At 43.1% G+C, this 14,868-nt stretch overlaps 2 protein-coding genes across 3 annotated transcripts; both read left to right on the top strand.

Moving 5' to 3' along the window:
* The first annotated feature begins 482 nt into the window (after positions 1–482).
* On the top strand, positions 483–3,988 carry snrpb (small nuclear ribonucleoprotein polypeptides B and B1). The gene is made up of 7 exons (XM_070840976.1): positions 483–581; positions 1,729–1,880; positions 2,083–2,194; positions 2,444–2,596; positions 2,684–2,813; positions 3,610–3,735; positions 3,849–3,988. The coding sequence occupies exons 1-7, from the start codon at positions 579–581 to the stop codon at positions 3,887–3,889; spliced, it is 717 nt and encodes a 238-aa protein (XP_070697077.1). The 5' UTR covers positions 483–578; the 3' UTR covers positions 3,890–3,988.
* A 3,032-nt stretch (positions 3,989–7,020) lies between these two features.
* Positions 7,021–14,545, top strand: ctsa (cathepsin A). 2 transcript variants are annotated; one of them, XM_070840956.1, is made up of 14 exons: positions 7,021–7,242; positions 8,220–8,398; positions 8,871–8,982; positions 9,063–9,113; positions 9,236–9,322; positions 9,420–9,575; positions 9,770–9,946; positions 10,741–10,832; positions 11,078–11,156; positions 11,243–11,391; positions 11,711–11,786; positions 12,010–12,099; positions 13,816–13,917; positions 14,095–14,545. In XM_070840956.1, exons 2-14 carry the CDS (start codon positions 8,220–8,222, stop codon positions 14,176–14,178), a joined length of 1,434 nt encoding a protein of 477 aa, XP_070697057.1. In that variant the 5' UTR covers positions 7,021–7,242; the 3' UTR covers positions 14,179–14,545. The 2 variants fall into 2 exon arrangements, with proteins under 2 accessions (XP_070697057.1, XP_070697065.1); XM_070840964.1 differs by having other exon boundaries at positions 7,021–7,250.
* Positions 14,546–14,868: the final 323 nt, after the last annotated feature.

The following is a 14,868-nucleotide window of genomic DNA, read 5'->3' as shown; positions in this document are numbered from 1 at the left end:
GCTTCATATTTAGCTAAATTTCACATTAAAACGGAGTCTAGAAAGCCTCTCTGTATTTTCGAGTGTTTTAAAATCAGTTTATGTTATAGGCTACATGAAATCCCTGAAAATAATGAAAACATGAAAACAAAACGCTTATTATTAAGACTCGTGTTAACAGAACATCCTGGTGTTTTATTTATTCGTGTGGAGTTTTAGTTTAGTTTTTTTAGTTCTTCATGCTCCCATGTGTCTTTATAGTGATTACAATTGGAAACCTTTAATGTTGTTATTAATAATATTGAATGGAAAATGGCGCTGTAATTGTTTGTGAACAAAGCTGAAAACAAAAATATGCTCACAGACAAATATTAAAACAAACGTTCAAAATATCAAATGCCTCGACGATTGCAGGCCGGGTAGGAACCTTTGTGCTTTTTTTTGGTTCGGGTAGGAACAGTTCCGCTGCGGCACGCTGTCCCTTTATGTCACTTCCTCTTTATGTCTAATAAAGACGGGCCTGGCGGTAGCTCCGCGGGTCAATTTTTTGGGTTTGTTCGGTGAATCCGGCAGGAATCGGAGCCATCAGAACCGCAAACATGGTAAGTGTTTACCGGACAGAGTGTCCGTGCAGAGCCCACCGTGGAGGTCATTGAATTTTTACCGGTTTACCTTTTATTTTAATAATGGCGGGAGTTTGAATGAACGTCTGTCTAACGTCGGTGAATCGCAGTAGCTCGGTCTGGAGTCGAACGTTTGTTAAATGAATCAGATATGAAATAAGCAGTTCATCTCCAGTCAGCAGTGGTTCCGTCTATGAACGGGGTTCTGTGTAGAGAACAGCCGGTAATTTAACAGGACCGGCCGCAGTGTTCGTCAGCTAGCAGTTAGCTGACCAGCTAGCAGTTACCTCACAGGTGTTATGATTACTTTATCATACATTAGGTGTCCCTGTCTTGTTGAAAGCGCTGCCCTGCATCTGTGCTTTAACACTGAACACACATTTTCCGCAATAACGTTTGTTCACATTGCGGACTAGTGTTCGCTAACGTTAAATTTCATGCTGCCGGGTCCAGAGTCGCACTACCTTGAGCTAATCATGGTACAAGCTAACCAAACGCTTAACCAGCAGCAGCAGCACTACTCTTTAATTCCAACCTGCACCACCTCAACTCGTGCAGAAAAACAAATGTCTTACTAACAAGTGTTATACTGTCCCTCTGTTCCTGAAGGGTCATGGAGAACATGGACGTGCTAACTGAAGCACAATGGCTACTTTATCCTGCGTGTTTTAGTTCATATACAACACACGAGTAAGAAGAGAACTACTTAGGCCAAAGAACCTCTGGTCTTCTGTTGTATCAGAGTGGATGGACAGGCTCAGCCAGCATTTTAGAGATTCAAGTCTTTTTGTAGATATGATAGAATAATGGGTGAAATAGAGAACAAATGATACAACCAGCCCAAAACTATTTTTACCAGTTGAATTAAATAAAAAGTAATCTAGCACCACTGTTGGCATGATGTGACCTCTGATTGTGTCATGTATCTCTAACAAAGTAGAAACTTGCTTTTAACAGATTAAGACACCCACCCCCCCCACCCCAAAAAACAAAACTACAACAGGAAGTCAACTACTTCATGCCTGTGTCCATGTCCCGTCCTGCTGTTTTTCTGTTGAAGAAGGGAGGTCTGGCTGCAGGTATAGGTGATGATGTCATAATGATGTTTGCCTGTGATTGGTTTCAGACGGTGGGTAAGAGCAGTAAGATGCTGCAGCACATTGACTTCAGGATGAGGTGCATCCTGCAGGACGGTCGGATCTTTATCGGCACCTTTAAGGCCTTCGACAAGCACATGAACCTGATCCTGTGCGACTGCGACGAGTTCAGGAAGATCAAGTAGGTTCAGTGGCTCAAGTCAAAGGTCAGCCGGAACCAGGGTCCTTAGTCGACTCACCGGCATGACTTTAAGTAATTGTTACATCTGTAACTTCCTGTCTAAGGACTGAAAGATGAAGATGAAAACACATTTCTTGGCACAGAATTGTTTTTCTTTCAGACTTTTCTGCGAACTAATTTGATCTTCATTTTCCTCCTTCAGGCCTAAGAACTCAAAGCAGCCTGAGCGAGAGGAGAAGAGGGTCCTGGGTTTGGTTCTGTTGAGAGGGGAGAACCTGGTCTCTATGACTGTGGAGGGCCCACCCCCTAAAGATGTAAGTAGAACCCTGCAGCCAGTAGGAGACAGATTAATAAAAACTCAACACTCTGAGATCAGCACAGGACTGAGTCTTTATTTATCACAGTGACCTGACTTAAAACTGACAGACTGATCCAAGATGATAAATGAAAGATTGAATTTGATATAGATTTTCATGGGTTCTACAACCCAGTTACTAACTTTGAGTTGCATCCTTAAATCTAAGAATGTATTTGCATTTCAAAGTTCTCTACTTGTTTTTCAGACGGGGATTGCTCGTGTCCCGTTGGCTGGCGTGGCTGGAGGGCCAGGTGTGGGTCGGGCAGCAGGACGTGGTGTCCCTGCAGGAGCTCCAATGCCACAGGCTCCGGCGGGACTCGCAGGGCCGGTCAGAGGGGTGGGCGGGCCTTCGCAGCAGGTAACCATGACAATAACTACAGTTGTACATCCTAAAGTGGTGTGGGTGTGTGAGATCAGGTGATGACGGCTTCTTGTGTGTTTCCAGGTGATGACACCGCAGGGCAGAGGGACGGTTGCTGCCGCCGCGGCAGGAGCAAGCATTGCTGGAGCCCCCACACAGTATCCACCTGGACGAGGAGCACCGCCCCCGATGGGCAGAGGAGCCCCCCCTCCAGGTTAGACAAACTGATGATATGTTTTTGATTGGCTGCTCCTTTTGTTCGTTGATTGGTCTGATCGCGGGGAAGCTTTTTCTTAGAAACAGTACGTAACCCTTGTATGGTGTTTGGGTTTGTGGGACCCGATTGAATCCGTTTTCATGTTCTCTATCAAAAAGTGACTGGTTAATTGTATCAGTTATGTTTTCATGCTTAGGAATATGCTTGAATTAGAATGAGGGTGCTCTGATCTGGATTTTTGGGACAGCACTATTGGCTGATAATGATCATGGGATCTATTTGAAGCTTTCCATTAATCCTGTAGCATTATTTAACTTTTAAGACTATGTATGTCTAGTAAGTATTATGAGATGGAAACGTAACACGAATTGACAACTACTACTTTATTGCCCGATATATGTAACATATTCCCCCCTCACTCGGGGAACTTAAGCCACAGGAGCCGGGTTATTGGTAGCAGCTTTTAGCTTGACTCATAAAACTTTCCCGTGGAAGAAAATGAATAAAAAAAGAGTTTAATAAAACTGGAATAAAGGCTAAATGTGCTGTTGATAAATGTAATTGAAGCACCCTACCTTGTATCATCACAAACACTAAAGCAACAACATACAGGTTTTGGCAACCACTGGGAGAATCCTAGTAACCATCTGTCACTAGCCACAAGTAACACACGGACTCCTTTTTTAAAGCTAATTCATAACTCTCATCTCTGTTCAATACACTTAAGTTAATTTCAGTTCCTAACCCTCCTGCTATGTGCTGATTGGTTGTTTCCTGGTTCCTCCTCCAACAGGTATGATGGGTCCACCCCCTGGCATGCGGCCCCCGATGGGCCCTCCAATGGGGATGCCCCCTGGTCGAGGAGCTCCGATGGGTATGCCCCCTCCAGGCATGAGACCACCACCCCCTGGCATGAGAGGTAAGCTGTTAAGCACGGAGCGACCTTTGGTCAGACCATCATGATGGCAGCATCAGTAATTGCTTCATTCACTGTAAACGGATCATGTGACCTCTGCACTCTGCTGTTTTTAGGACCCCCTCCTCCCGGTATGAGACCACCCCCCCGGCCCTGAAGAAGCCCTGCCTTCTCACTCACCTGTATAGATTTTTTTGTTTTTAAACTTCTGTTCTGTGTTTTTTAATAAAAGGTTCCTCAGGATGGTTTGATTTCAGCTTGGCTGTTTGTTCTTTTTTTCATGGTAACGGTACAATAAAAGTCTGGTTAACAGCCCATCACAGCTCAGATTAACTCCCTCAATGATGTCTAGAAACAGGAGGCAGAGCTGTGAGTCCCTGTACATTTCTGTTTAACTGCACATTTGGCCCTGAAAAAGGAAGTGATGTCGCGTCTCTGCAGGTAACAAATATAGATCAAAGCGATCCTACTGTCGGCAGTGTTTGAGAGCCATGTTGCTGTTTGTACTGAGATGTTGGGTTCACGTGGGACATTTGTCAATCGACAATGAAAGTAAAGATGCAACGGATGTAATGAGGTGACTAGTTGTCATTTACTAACTCAAACAAGCAGATTTAGAGTTTACAGAAAGGGGCTGTACTATGAGTTCAACATGGCCAGAGCTTCTGTGTGAGCTGACTTCATAAACCCTAAACTCACAACCAGTGATTGAATGGCCTCGCGACAATTATCAATTAGTAGTCATCAACAGTCTTTCACTCAGGTTTTCTGCTTTAGGCTCTTTGCATTTGACTTGTCTGCACAAAATCTGTTTTCTTAATAATTGGTGTGTCAGTCAAGTGTGTGTATCTAGAATACAGAAACATGTTGCAAATAAGGTGGGGGTGGGGGGTGCGATTTTTACAGCCAATTTAAACCAAAACTAGTAGCATAACCCGGTCTGGACCGGGATAAGTTTGCAACCCAAAGTAGTATGTTGATTTAACATGGTTAAAAGAGAATCATCTTTGATGCTGAAATCCCTTCAGACTTGAGGCTCAACATACCTCACTAATCTCACTGTTGCTCATGCAACGGAGCCTGATGGAAGCTTATGGTATCCCAACAGGCAAAATGTTTGTTGGCCAACATTACCTCAAATTAATTGCAGTAGCAACACTTATTTTCAACCATATTAATACATCTGATTACAACGAATAGTAGCTACCTCAGCTAGAATACAAGGTGTTCCTCAGTTAATTCAGTCATTACCCACGTTGCTTGTTAGGCAGTGCATGATGACCTGGCAAGGCGTCTACCAAGGATTCAAAAAGCAACAAGCTTTGTAAGTATCAGTTATATCTGTAAAATCCAAAACGTAATGCCCATACCACTTAGATAGATGAAGATTTTTGAAAATACAGTTGAACACTCACAATTTTGGTTCATATCATCCCTGTAAGATGTGATGTAGCACTTTGGCTCTGAAACACCTCTTTCAAATGATCTTGTAGCATCGATCTTGTGATTTGCTCTCCCACAAAATGTGCCTGCAGAATGGTGAGGAAGACTTTATGTTCCACACACATTCCGTGCATTACCCCATTAGAATTTTCAATCACAATTCCATTGTAGTCATGTACATATTGCTGTAAAACACATTTAACCTTGATCAACGAGTGAAACATCCAAATTCTACAGTAGAAACATAACTAACTCACACAGTTTTCTGTTAATGTAATGTTTCATCACGGTCAGGTTGCTTCTGCTGACCTGACAACCATTTTCTTCTCCTGTTGGAATCTTTTGGGAAACTACACAATCCAGATCCCCTTCTCGGACCAATTGGTGTGTAAAAGTAATTGGACACGTGGATATGAAAATGTGGTCAATAAAAGGTTTAGAAATTATTTTTAACTATTCAATTTGCAATTTTAATATTATAGCAGTGTTGTTCAGATTTAAATGTGGAGAAACGTACACCGTTTTCAGTGCCATAGCTGCAACGCTTGATTAAAACAGCACAGACAAAGCATTGGATTAAACGTTTTATAACATTTTGTTGGGGTTGAATGCAAAACATTTAAAGTGAACAGAGACCTTGAGGAAAATGAGGAAAGTCCACAGTCCACAATCAGCTGGTTCTGGAGGTCTGACTGGGTCAGGATTGTGGTCAAAATAATGAAAAAATTATATCTTTCATTTAATGCCTTACCGCTTTTCCTTGACCTTGATGGAAAATGTCATGAAGTGTAAAGGAGAATTGATAAGGACTTAAGAAAAGATGGTGGTGCTGAGAGAATCTGACTGCACATATATTTTTTTTCCTCTTTCTTTTGTTTTCTTTCCACAGTGACACAAATCACATGGGTGTCACATTCTGTGTAATATATGTGTTGTGGCACCTGGCAAGTGTCCCAGAGGCAGAGGTGAGTGTGTGCACGTTTGCCTGACGGGTGTCACTTATCACTCTAACTACACAATTTTCCACTGAAAATTGATGAAAAGATCAAAAGAAATATAATTCCAAATGAGTTGAGTCTTAACTTATTTCATAAAACTGAGTAGAACAACCAGACTAGTAAGATATTTATTATGTAAAGTAGCTGATTTAAAAAAAAATTCTCAGGTTTTCTGCCTTCAGTTAAATGTATCATTGAAGCAAAAGATTAAATACAGTTTAAGTTCAGTGTTGATTTCATCAGAGCATTTAGCCTAGTCTAGTAAAAGTACCAATATAACGAAGTGAAGTAAAAACCATGATTTTAAAATTGCTACATTAGTAAAAGTAAAGTATGATAAAAGTATCAAAACTAAAAGTATTCTACAAAGAAAAGTCTGGGTTGTCAGGGTCATTACTGCAGTAGAAGTAGTGGTTTGGTCCCTGTTACATATCTATTATTACACTTTCCATTATTAGATCACTAATAGTAGCTGGAGGTGGAGCTCATTTCAGCAGGTGTAATAGATAACCCCTAAATAAACACATGTTGTAGGATTTCTTACTGAGACTGTAATTTCCAATCTAAGGCTAATTAAAAATCATTTGCAGTCACATTCTTGTCTTTACGGTCTTTATCTGTGTTGTAGGCTTATATTGCGGCGGAGGCGCTGAGGTTAGGACATTCTTACCGATACCTCAGATCATCTTTTTCACAAGTTATGGATTTATGGGCATGTCATATGTACCTGCAATCACGTGATCAGCACTCAGCCAATCAGACGAATCATGGTCACGGTTTCAAAATAAGAGCACATTGTTATTCAAGATAAATCCATTTAGGATTGACAAACCAGTCCTAAAACGTGCTTCATAGAACCAAATTAACTGGATTAGAACAAACAGGAGTAGTTTAGCCCGAAAAGTATGCTATGTTAGCCTGAATCCCATTTTGAAGAACAGGACCCCGTCTCATGTGACTGGCTGCTGTCATGTGACCCGTTAGGATTCTTTATTGTCGGCAGCTGCAGTCAGTCACATAAACTTCCCCCTGCAGAACGTGAAGACAGACAAACAGACAGACAGACAAGGTGAGTTTGTCTTTGTTTCTGACAGAAAGAAGCTCCGTTCAGATCCTCGGCTTGTCTTTGGATGTTCTCAGCTCAACTTTGTTGTTGTTTTCTGTGTGTTAGCAGTTAGCCTGACGTAACCTGTTTCCGGGTTATAAACCTGAGAACAGAAACTAACTTCAGCGTTTATTAAACTCTCAAGTTCAACTTTTGTTCAAGTTTTGTGAACAGTTGACATGAATCATTCTAACAGAGAAACATTAGCTTCAACTAACTTACTCCCGTTCCGCCGCCAGAACTCCATTCAGTAAAAACTCAATTAAATATTTATTTTCCCACTGAGTGAAAGCAATAAGCTGACGAAAAGCATCTGAAACCAATTCTGAATAGGAAACTTTTTGTCATAAATTCGGCTGACAAAGTAGCAGATCCTTCTTATTAGAAGTATGTATTCAACTGCGTGTTACAGCATGCAGTGAATGTGAGTGGTTAGCATGAGTTAGTCAGAAACGGTCAGAAAAAAAATGTTTATTCAAGGGGTAACAACGGTCATTTAATAATGCCAGGCAAGACATATTATTAATCGATAACCTCTTTTGATAAATTCGGCTCATAGAAAACCAACCACGCTGTTAACTTCCTCAAAATATCTCGAGGTTTGGCCCAGGTTCCCACAGTCCTGTAGCGCCCTCTGCTGCGTCTTTGTGGTGCTACCTCACATAAAAGTGAAACAATCTCTGCTTCTGTTTTTCTGTTCTGTTTCTGTTTTATTATTTTACTAAAATGTCACATGTTTGACAGGGAAGAGATGGAGCCCTGAACGAGAAGCCACTTAGATGCAACATCATCAGATTAAGATGTGAATATTTAATGAGAAAGATTAGATGAAACGGTCGGCAGATGTTCAGCTAGTGCAGCAGCACAAAGCCATTCTTTGTAAGGAATGTGGAATATAATGTCACAGCTTTTGATGATGTCACTTCCTGTTGTGTTTCCAGATGCAGGTGGTGATGGTGGTGGTGGTGGTGTTGTGTTACTTCCTGTCCTCTCTGCTGGGCACCGATGCTGCTCCGGCTGCAGATGAGATCACTTACCTCCCCGGTCTGCAGAAACAGCCAAGCTTCAAACAGTACTCCGGATACCTGAGTGTGGTCGATGGAAAACACCTGCACTACTGGTCAGTACCTGTAACACACCTGATACATCAGCATCATTGCAGTTGATCATTTTGGACACTTGTTGATTTTGTCTGTTCACCTGATTTCCAAAGTACCAGCACTATAACAAATGCAGGTGTGTTACTTGTGAACACTTTTAAACCAACAAAGATGAATCTCAGGACATTTTCTGCCTGAGCGTCAGTCTATCACCTGACTACACCTGAGTACACGGTCACTTGAGTGTCGATACATCACCTTTACGTCCTCTCCAGTATTGTACATTAACCTGATTTCACCTGCAATACATCACGGAGCATCTAAACAACTTTACCTCCACCTGTGTCTGTGAGCACACCCATCCTGGGCCTCACTGTGTCTCCCGTACTTCCAGCTGAGAGTACAAACTGTCAGTGTGTCCACCTGAGCTCACCTGGGTGTCACAACATCGCCTGTTGTCGCATCACCTGCGTGTGTTGTTGTTTTCTTCAGGTTCTTGGAGTCGCAGCATACCCCGTCCTCTGATCCGGTGGTTTTGTGGTTGAACGGGGGCCCCGGCTGCAGCTCTCTGGACGGACTGCTGACTGAACATGGACCCTTCCTGGTAGGCAGCCTCCGACTCCACAGCTGCACCAGTGTAACGACACAGCCACACCTGCTGACCTCTGACCTTTGCTGTTTTAGATCCAGGATGACGGAGTGACGCTGCAGTACAACCCGTACTCCTGGAACAAGGTCAGTTACCAATCTGAGCTGTCCTCACCTGCACACCATCATGTGACTCTCAAGTGGTTTGGTCACATGGTTAATCCTGCATGTAATGTCTGAAAGCTGATTGGCTCACTCTTTCTGAGCAGATTGCCAATATGCTGTACCTGGAGTCTCCTCCAGGAGTTGGCTTCTCGTACTCTGATGATCAGAAGTACGTCACCAACGACACGGAGGTCAGTGACGTGCCTCAAACTCGGCTCCTGATTGGCTCGCAGGTTTTCACTGTCTGATGTTTTTAAAGTTTTTTTTGTTTGTTTTTTTTCTTCTCAGGTGTCAATGAACAACTACCTGGCTCTGAAGGAGTTCTTCCGTCTTTTTCCAGAGTACAGCAAGAATGAGCTTTTCCTGACTGGAGAGAGCTACGGAGGGATCTACATCCCAACGCTCGCCGAGAGAGTGATGGAGGACGACAGCCTCAATCTGCAGGTACACTCAAATACTGCAGTACTTTACGTTAACATTGCAGTACAGCGAGTGATGGAGCATGCCAGCTTCAACCTGCACACACTGATGCTGTGGGGACACAGTGCTGCTGCAGCAGTACTGCACTGACACAGTAATATTGCACCATGGTGGGGCTGATCACATCAACATTAACTTTTTTCTCGCCTGTCTTGCAGGGTGTTGCCGTGGGAAATGGGATGTCGAGTTACGAGATGAACGATAACTCTCTGGTGTACTTCGCCTATTACCACGGCCTGCTGGGAAGTCGACTGTGGTCCGGGCTGCAGGCGTTCTGCTGCAGTGACGGGAAGTGCGACTTCTACAACAACCACAACCCTAACTGCTCCAACAATGTGAGTCTCAGCATGTTTGAACTGGTTTATGAAACGGGTTTATTTACAGCCGGTGTGAAGCTGGTCTGGAAACTAGTCGGTCAGAATATATGTGAATTGGTGCAGACCAATTCAGAGTGGATTAAACCAGTCTGAACGGGTAGTAGTGGGGTAGCCAGGTATGTTGATCCTAAAACCATACATTTCAGTATCACCAGTGTCCTCACTGTCTCAGATTATATTTAATCAGTAAAAATTTCACTTCGATTTGGTCAAACTGGAGCGACTTCTATGTCTCCTTCATTATGGGTCGGTTTCAGGCCTAAATGCACTTAAGTACAATGTTTAAATATGCTGTATTGAGTAAGAGCTCTACAGTTTGCAGCTGCTGCACTAGAAATAAACGAGGGGAACGGAGAATCGCTGACTGGTAAATATTAACTTCTTCTGCCAGCCAGCTTGTCTTGGCTTGTTTCCAACAGCAGTTGTTAGATTCTTCAAGTTCCTTTATTAAAGCGAGCCAATCCTCTTTACTAAAGCAGGCAGAACATGATCGCCTATTTATTTTTTCCGGTCTTTATTGAGAAAACACTTTTATGCTGAAGGAGACTCCAATGACAGAAATCCTGGGTGATAACCAGCCAGCTCAGTCTGACTATGTTGAACTTGCTTTGTAGCCCTCAAGTCTTTTTTTAAAAGGCTGAAGCTGCTCTACAGCTAGTCTGAACCTGGTTCACGAGGACTTAATCTGGTCTTAGATACTGGTTTTTATCAGGTTTAAATCACTATTCTCAAGCATTGCGTTCTCTATGCAGCTGGCTGAGGTTCAGGCCATCGTCTACAGTTCAGGACTCAACATGTACAACCTGTATGCCCCTTGTGCCGGTGGAGTCCACCAGAAAGCTGGGTAAGATGTCATACTTTTAACCTTTTTAACATCTGACTCACCACAGGGAACACAAGTGCCCATGTAAATGTTTAAATTTAGACCACATCTCAAACATTGCGTCTGTAGCTGCCACATAGCTGAATTTCCCCTCGGGGATGAATGAAGTATCAATCTAGAGAGCAGCTCACCTGCAGCAGGTGTTGTCTGACCACAGAGCTGACAGGTGACTACGACGCTATTGACCGGTTGCTATTGATTGTCAGTATTGAACGAGGTGTGCTGGTGATCAGAGATCTGGGAAACTCCTTCATCAACCATCCGTGGACTCAGCTGTGGAACCAGGTGTGTATGACTTCACCTGCCGACTCTTATTAAAGTTCAATCACTTAGGATGGTTAGAAACTCTTTTCTCCTCTGACTGTGTGTAGAAATTGCGAGGTCTGACATCTCTCCACCTGTCCGTCCGTCTGGACCCCCCCTGCACTAACTCCACCCCCTCCTCCCTGTACCTGAACAACCCGTACGTCAAAGCCGCTCTGCACATCAGCCCCAAGGCCCTGGAGTGGGTCATCTGCAGGTAACGCCCAAAATCACAACACACCTGATTGGCTGTACCTGAACACACACACACACACACACACACACACACACACACAGTATCCTCCTGTACAATTACACACCCATTCACTCTTCTGCAGGGAACACTGCACACCTAAACATATTTGTGTGACTACACACCACAGTTTGGGTAAAAAAACAACAAGCACATTTGATCTGTTTTTTGTCTCTGACTTATGTGATTTCTTGAGTTGCTGTGTGTTGCGTTTGTTGTTCCCCCATTCAGATTTTTCAGTTAATGTTGTGAAAAGCCTTCTGACCTCTGTCTTGTGTTGTAGCGCTGAGGTGAATCTGAACTATGGTCGTCTGTACCTGGATGTGAGGAAACAGTACATGAAGCTGCTTTCTGCTCTGGTCGGTGAACTCAACACCTTTTTTTTTCTCTTTTTTTATTTTAATGTTTTAAATCTAAAATCGCAGTCAAAGTTAGACTCAATATAACATTTTGCCTAATGCAGCCAGTTCAGAACGATCTACATTTCCACAGATTGGCTGATGTGTTCAGGTGGGCGTGGTCTGGTGATCATCCAGGCGTTTGGGGTATGTCCTTGTTGAAAGTGTTGTGTTCTCTCTGCAGAAATACCGAATCCTGGTGTATAATGGGGATGTGGACATGGCTTGTAACTTCATGGGGGACGAGTGGTTCGTCGAGTCCCTGCACCAGCAGGTAACCTTCAGATCAAACGTGTTCATTAATCAATACACGGATCCAGCTGTGATCACAGAAAACATCTGCAGTGTCTCTGCTGTTTTCATGCTGGTTCAATTTAGCAGATGCCTCTGAAGGGATGGTTTTTAATTCTAACATCAGTCTGAAGACCAAACGCAGTAAAAGAAAGTAGGAGAGATGCCAAATTCAGTAATGTGTATTTTGATAATCCAAGTGTCAGTGAAATGCTGCAGCTTTTACAGCCGGCTGTGGTAGGAAACATTAAAGGACCAGAACTGGATCGTCTCTCAGTCTTAACTCTAATGGATAATGACAGCTGATACGATCCATTAAAATGTGCCTGGTCTGGGCCATGTAGGGCCGTCAAAAGAGAGCAGCAAGCTAGGAGAGCTCCTGACAACCATCAGCTAATTATAAAGGTTTGGAATGATACATTTCACTCTACTTATGTAATGTAGTGTTGTCAGTAATCGACCAACAATTTGTAGCTTCCTGCTTAAATGTCAAAAAACAACAGAGCAAACGTTTTCAAAGGCACTGAAATGAGCAAGCTAGCTGCAAGAATCAGCCCACTGCCTCAGAGCGCCTCACTCAAAGTGACACCTGAGAGTAACCACAAGCTGAACTAACCCATTCGAAATCATACACAGGAGGGAATCACAATGATAGTAAGAGTAAAAGGTGTATTATCTCTCTCAAGTCCCATTCAAGGACGGACTTTTTCCTGAACACTTCAGTATGCTGAGCTGTGCTCTGTGAGATGGGTGCCATCACCCTCCACGACCATGGCACAGTGGAGCTGTATGATGACAGATTCTATGCGTTTTCTGAAACCTGTAACAGCTGATTAAAAATATTTAATAAAATCTGAGGATCATTTGGCTGAAGCCATAAAGTGTGATCAGAGCATGGACTGTATGAAAGAAGTGGACTGTGACATCACCACGTTGGTTTGTGGACCACCGTTTTTGAAGCCTCAAGTTCAGCTGTACGGGCGTCGCCATCTTGGCTTTTTGGAACCAGATGTGAGATTCAATCCACAAAGACCGCCTCTGGTTGGTTAGTCGCAAGGTAGTCTCGCCCTAAAGCATACCCTGCTTTATTGTCTGTTTTCTTCTAAAAGGGACATTAACTTACTGAATGAACATCATGCTGTATTGAAGAAGACTTGAAACTAGCGACTGAGACCACGAACTCGTCAGCAAAGTGTTTACTGAGGTAATAATTCAAATGAGAAGTAGGGTCACTTTCCCATAGACTTCTATACAACCAGAAATGTTTTTGCAACCAGCAGAGTCCCCTGGCCATTTGAAAGAATGCTTGTTTAAAGCACTTCCGCAGTGGCTTCGCTTTAAAGACCTGGAAGCTACGTCCACTTCTTTATACAGCCTATGGATCTGAGCAATGAGGAGGGATCAAAAATATCTGTCTGTATGGGGGAAATTTCCTCAGTGTAAGTCAATACGTGGGTTTTATTTTACTCCTCCTGAGCTCCACAAGTAATTTTATACAGGAAATGTCAGACAGGAACCTTTTCTACATGCAGTGTAGGAGCGTCAACTTGTTTACCCATTTGGGAAAAACGTGTATAGTTGAATATATAAAAACTCGGATGACGAATGTGCCCGTACCAGGCCTTGGTACTTAATCTGAGGTTCAGCCTCACACCTCTGTGGTGGCACCAGGTCGTCTAATCTCAGGTGTGTCTCTCAGGTGGAAGTCCAGAGGCGTACGTGGCTCTATGATGATGAGGACGGTCGGCAAGTCGGAGGCTTCGTCAAAGAGTTCGATAACATTGCCTTCCTCACTGTCAAGGTAAATGTGCTCATTTCAGTCAGCCGAGCCTCGGTGATCCTCAGGGCTCTGCTGTTGGCCCCTGGTCAGGATAGTTTTCATAATGGTTTTAACTATTTCCGTACATGTTGCTGATCAATTGTGACTTTGTGTTCTTTAAACTCTGCTGCTGACCTTTTGACCTCTGTGCTCCTGTAGGGTTCTGGTCACATGGTTCCGTCAGACAAACCAATTGCTTCCTTCGCCATGTTCTCCAGATTCATCAAGAAACAACCCTACTGAACCTTGACCTCTGACCCCTGCAATATCACAGTCTCCTGACCCCCCCCACCCCACCCTGCTGGGTCACCCCTCCTTCCTGTTCTCTGCTGTTTTGACTTTTTAGGCTGCTGTACTTGGATTTCCCCCCCCCCCCCATCACTGCCACCCAATCAGCACACCTCTGCAGATTATTGTTGCAGGAAATGAAACTCAACCTCACTCCATCACTCCTATTGGTCAACTCATTCTACGGGTCACCATGGCAACGTGTGGTTGTCATAGAAACGAGCACTGCCGTCAGTTGATTTTGAATGTGAAACTTCTTTTGGAGTATTTTGTTGATTTTTAAAGGGAAAATCGGAAAATAAAGTTTTGGTCATTAACTGGACTCTGCAGCAACTAATTGTTCCCATTATCGATTTATCTGCCAATTATATTTTCAATAGATCCTTTAGTTATTAAAATTTTAAAAAGTCTTGCGAGAAACAGTTTTTTTTTTTCTTGAAAAAAGACTGACTTACTAAAAATGTCTGCCGATTGACTAATTGTTGCAGCGCTACTTTAATTCACAAAAAAATGATTGGAGATCTGATCTGAAGAGGGGCTGAATCACTGTTTGAGTGTTTAAATGAAGACATTTAATGGCAAAGGTTAATTAAATCAGTTGACCTTACAAACTGACCTCAAATCAGAACAGACAGAAATATTCAC

This window comes from Pempheris klunzingeri, chromosome 2, assembly GCF_042242105.1.
Source record: "Pempheris klunzingeri isolate RE-2024b chromosome 2, fPemKlu1.hap1, whole genome shotgun sequence".
NCBI lineage: Eukaryota > Metazoa > Chordata > Actinopteri > Acropomatiformes > Pempheridae > Pempheris > Pempheris klunzingeri.
This window is presented reverse-complemented; position numbering and strand designations above follow the sequence as displayed.

Bases quoted from the DNA above. Each gene is read 5' to 3' on its own strand.
- snrpb (XM_070840976.1), top strand. The intron at 1,881-2,082 runs GTAGGTTCAGTG...TTCCTCCTTCAG, and splicing joins GACGAGTTCAGGAAGATCAA to GCCTAAGAACTCAAAGCAGC. The intron at 2,195-2,443 runs GTAAGTAGAACC...CTTGTTTTTCAG, and splicing joins AGGGCCCACCCCCTAAAGAT to ACGGGGATTGCTCGTGTCCC.
- ctsa (XM_070840956.1), top strand. From the start codon at position 8,220: ATGCAGGTGGTGATGGTGGTGGTGGTGGTGTTGTGTTACTTCCTGTCC. The intron at 8,399-8,870 runs GTCAGTACCTGT...TGTTTTCTTCAG, and splicing joins GGAAAACACCTGCACTACTG to GTTCTTGGAGTCGCAGCATA. The intron at 9,576-9,769 runs GTACACTCAAAT...CCTGTCTTGCAG, and splicing joins ACGACAGCCTCAATCTGCAG to GGTGTTGCCGTGGGAAATGG.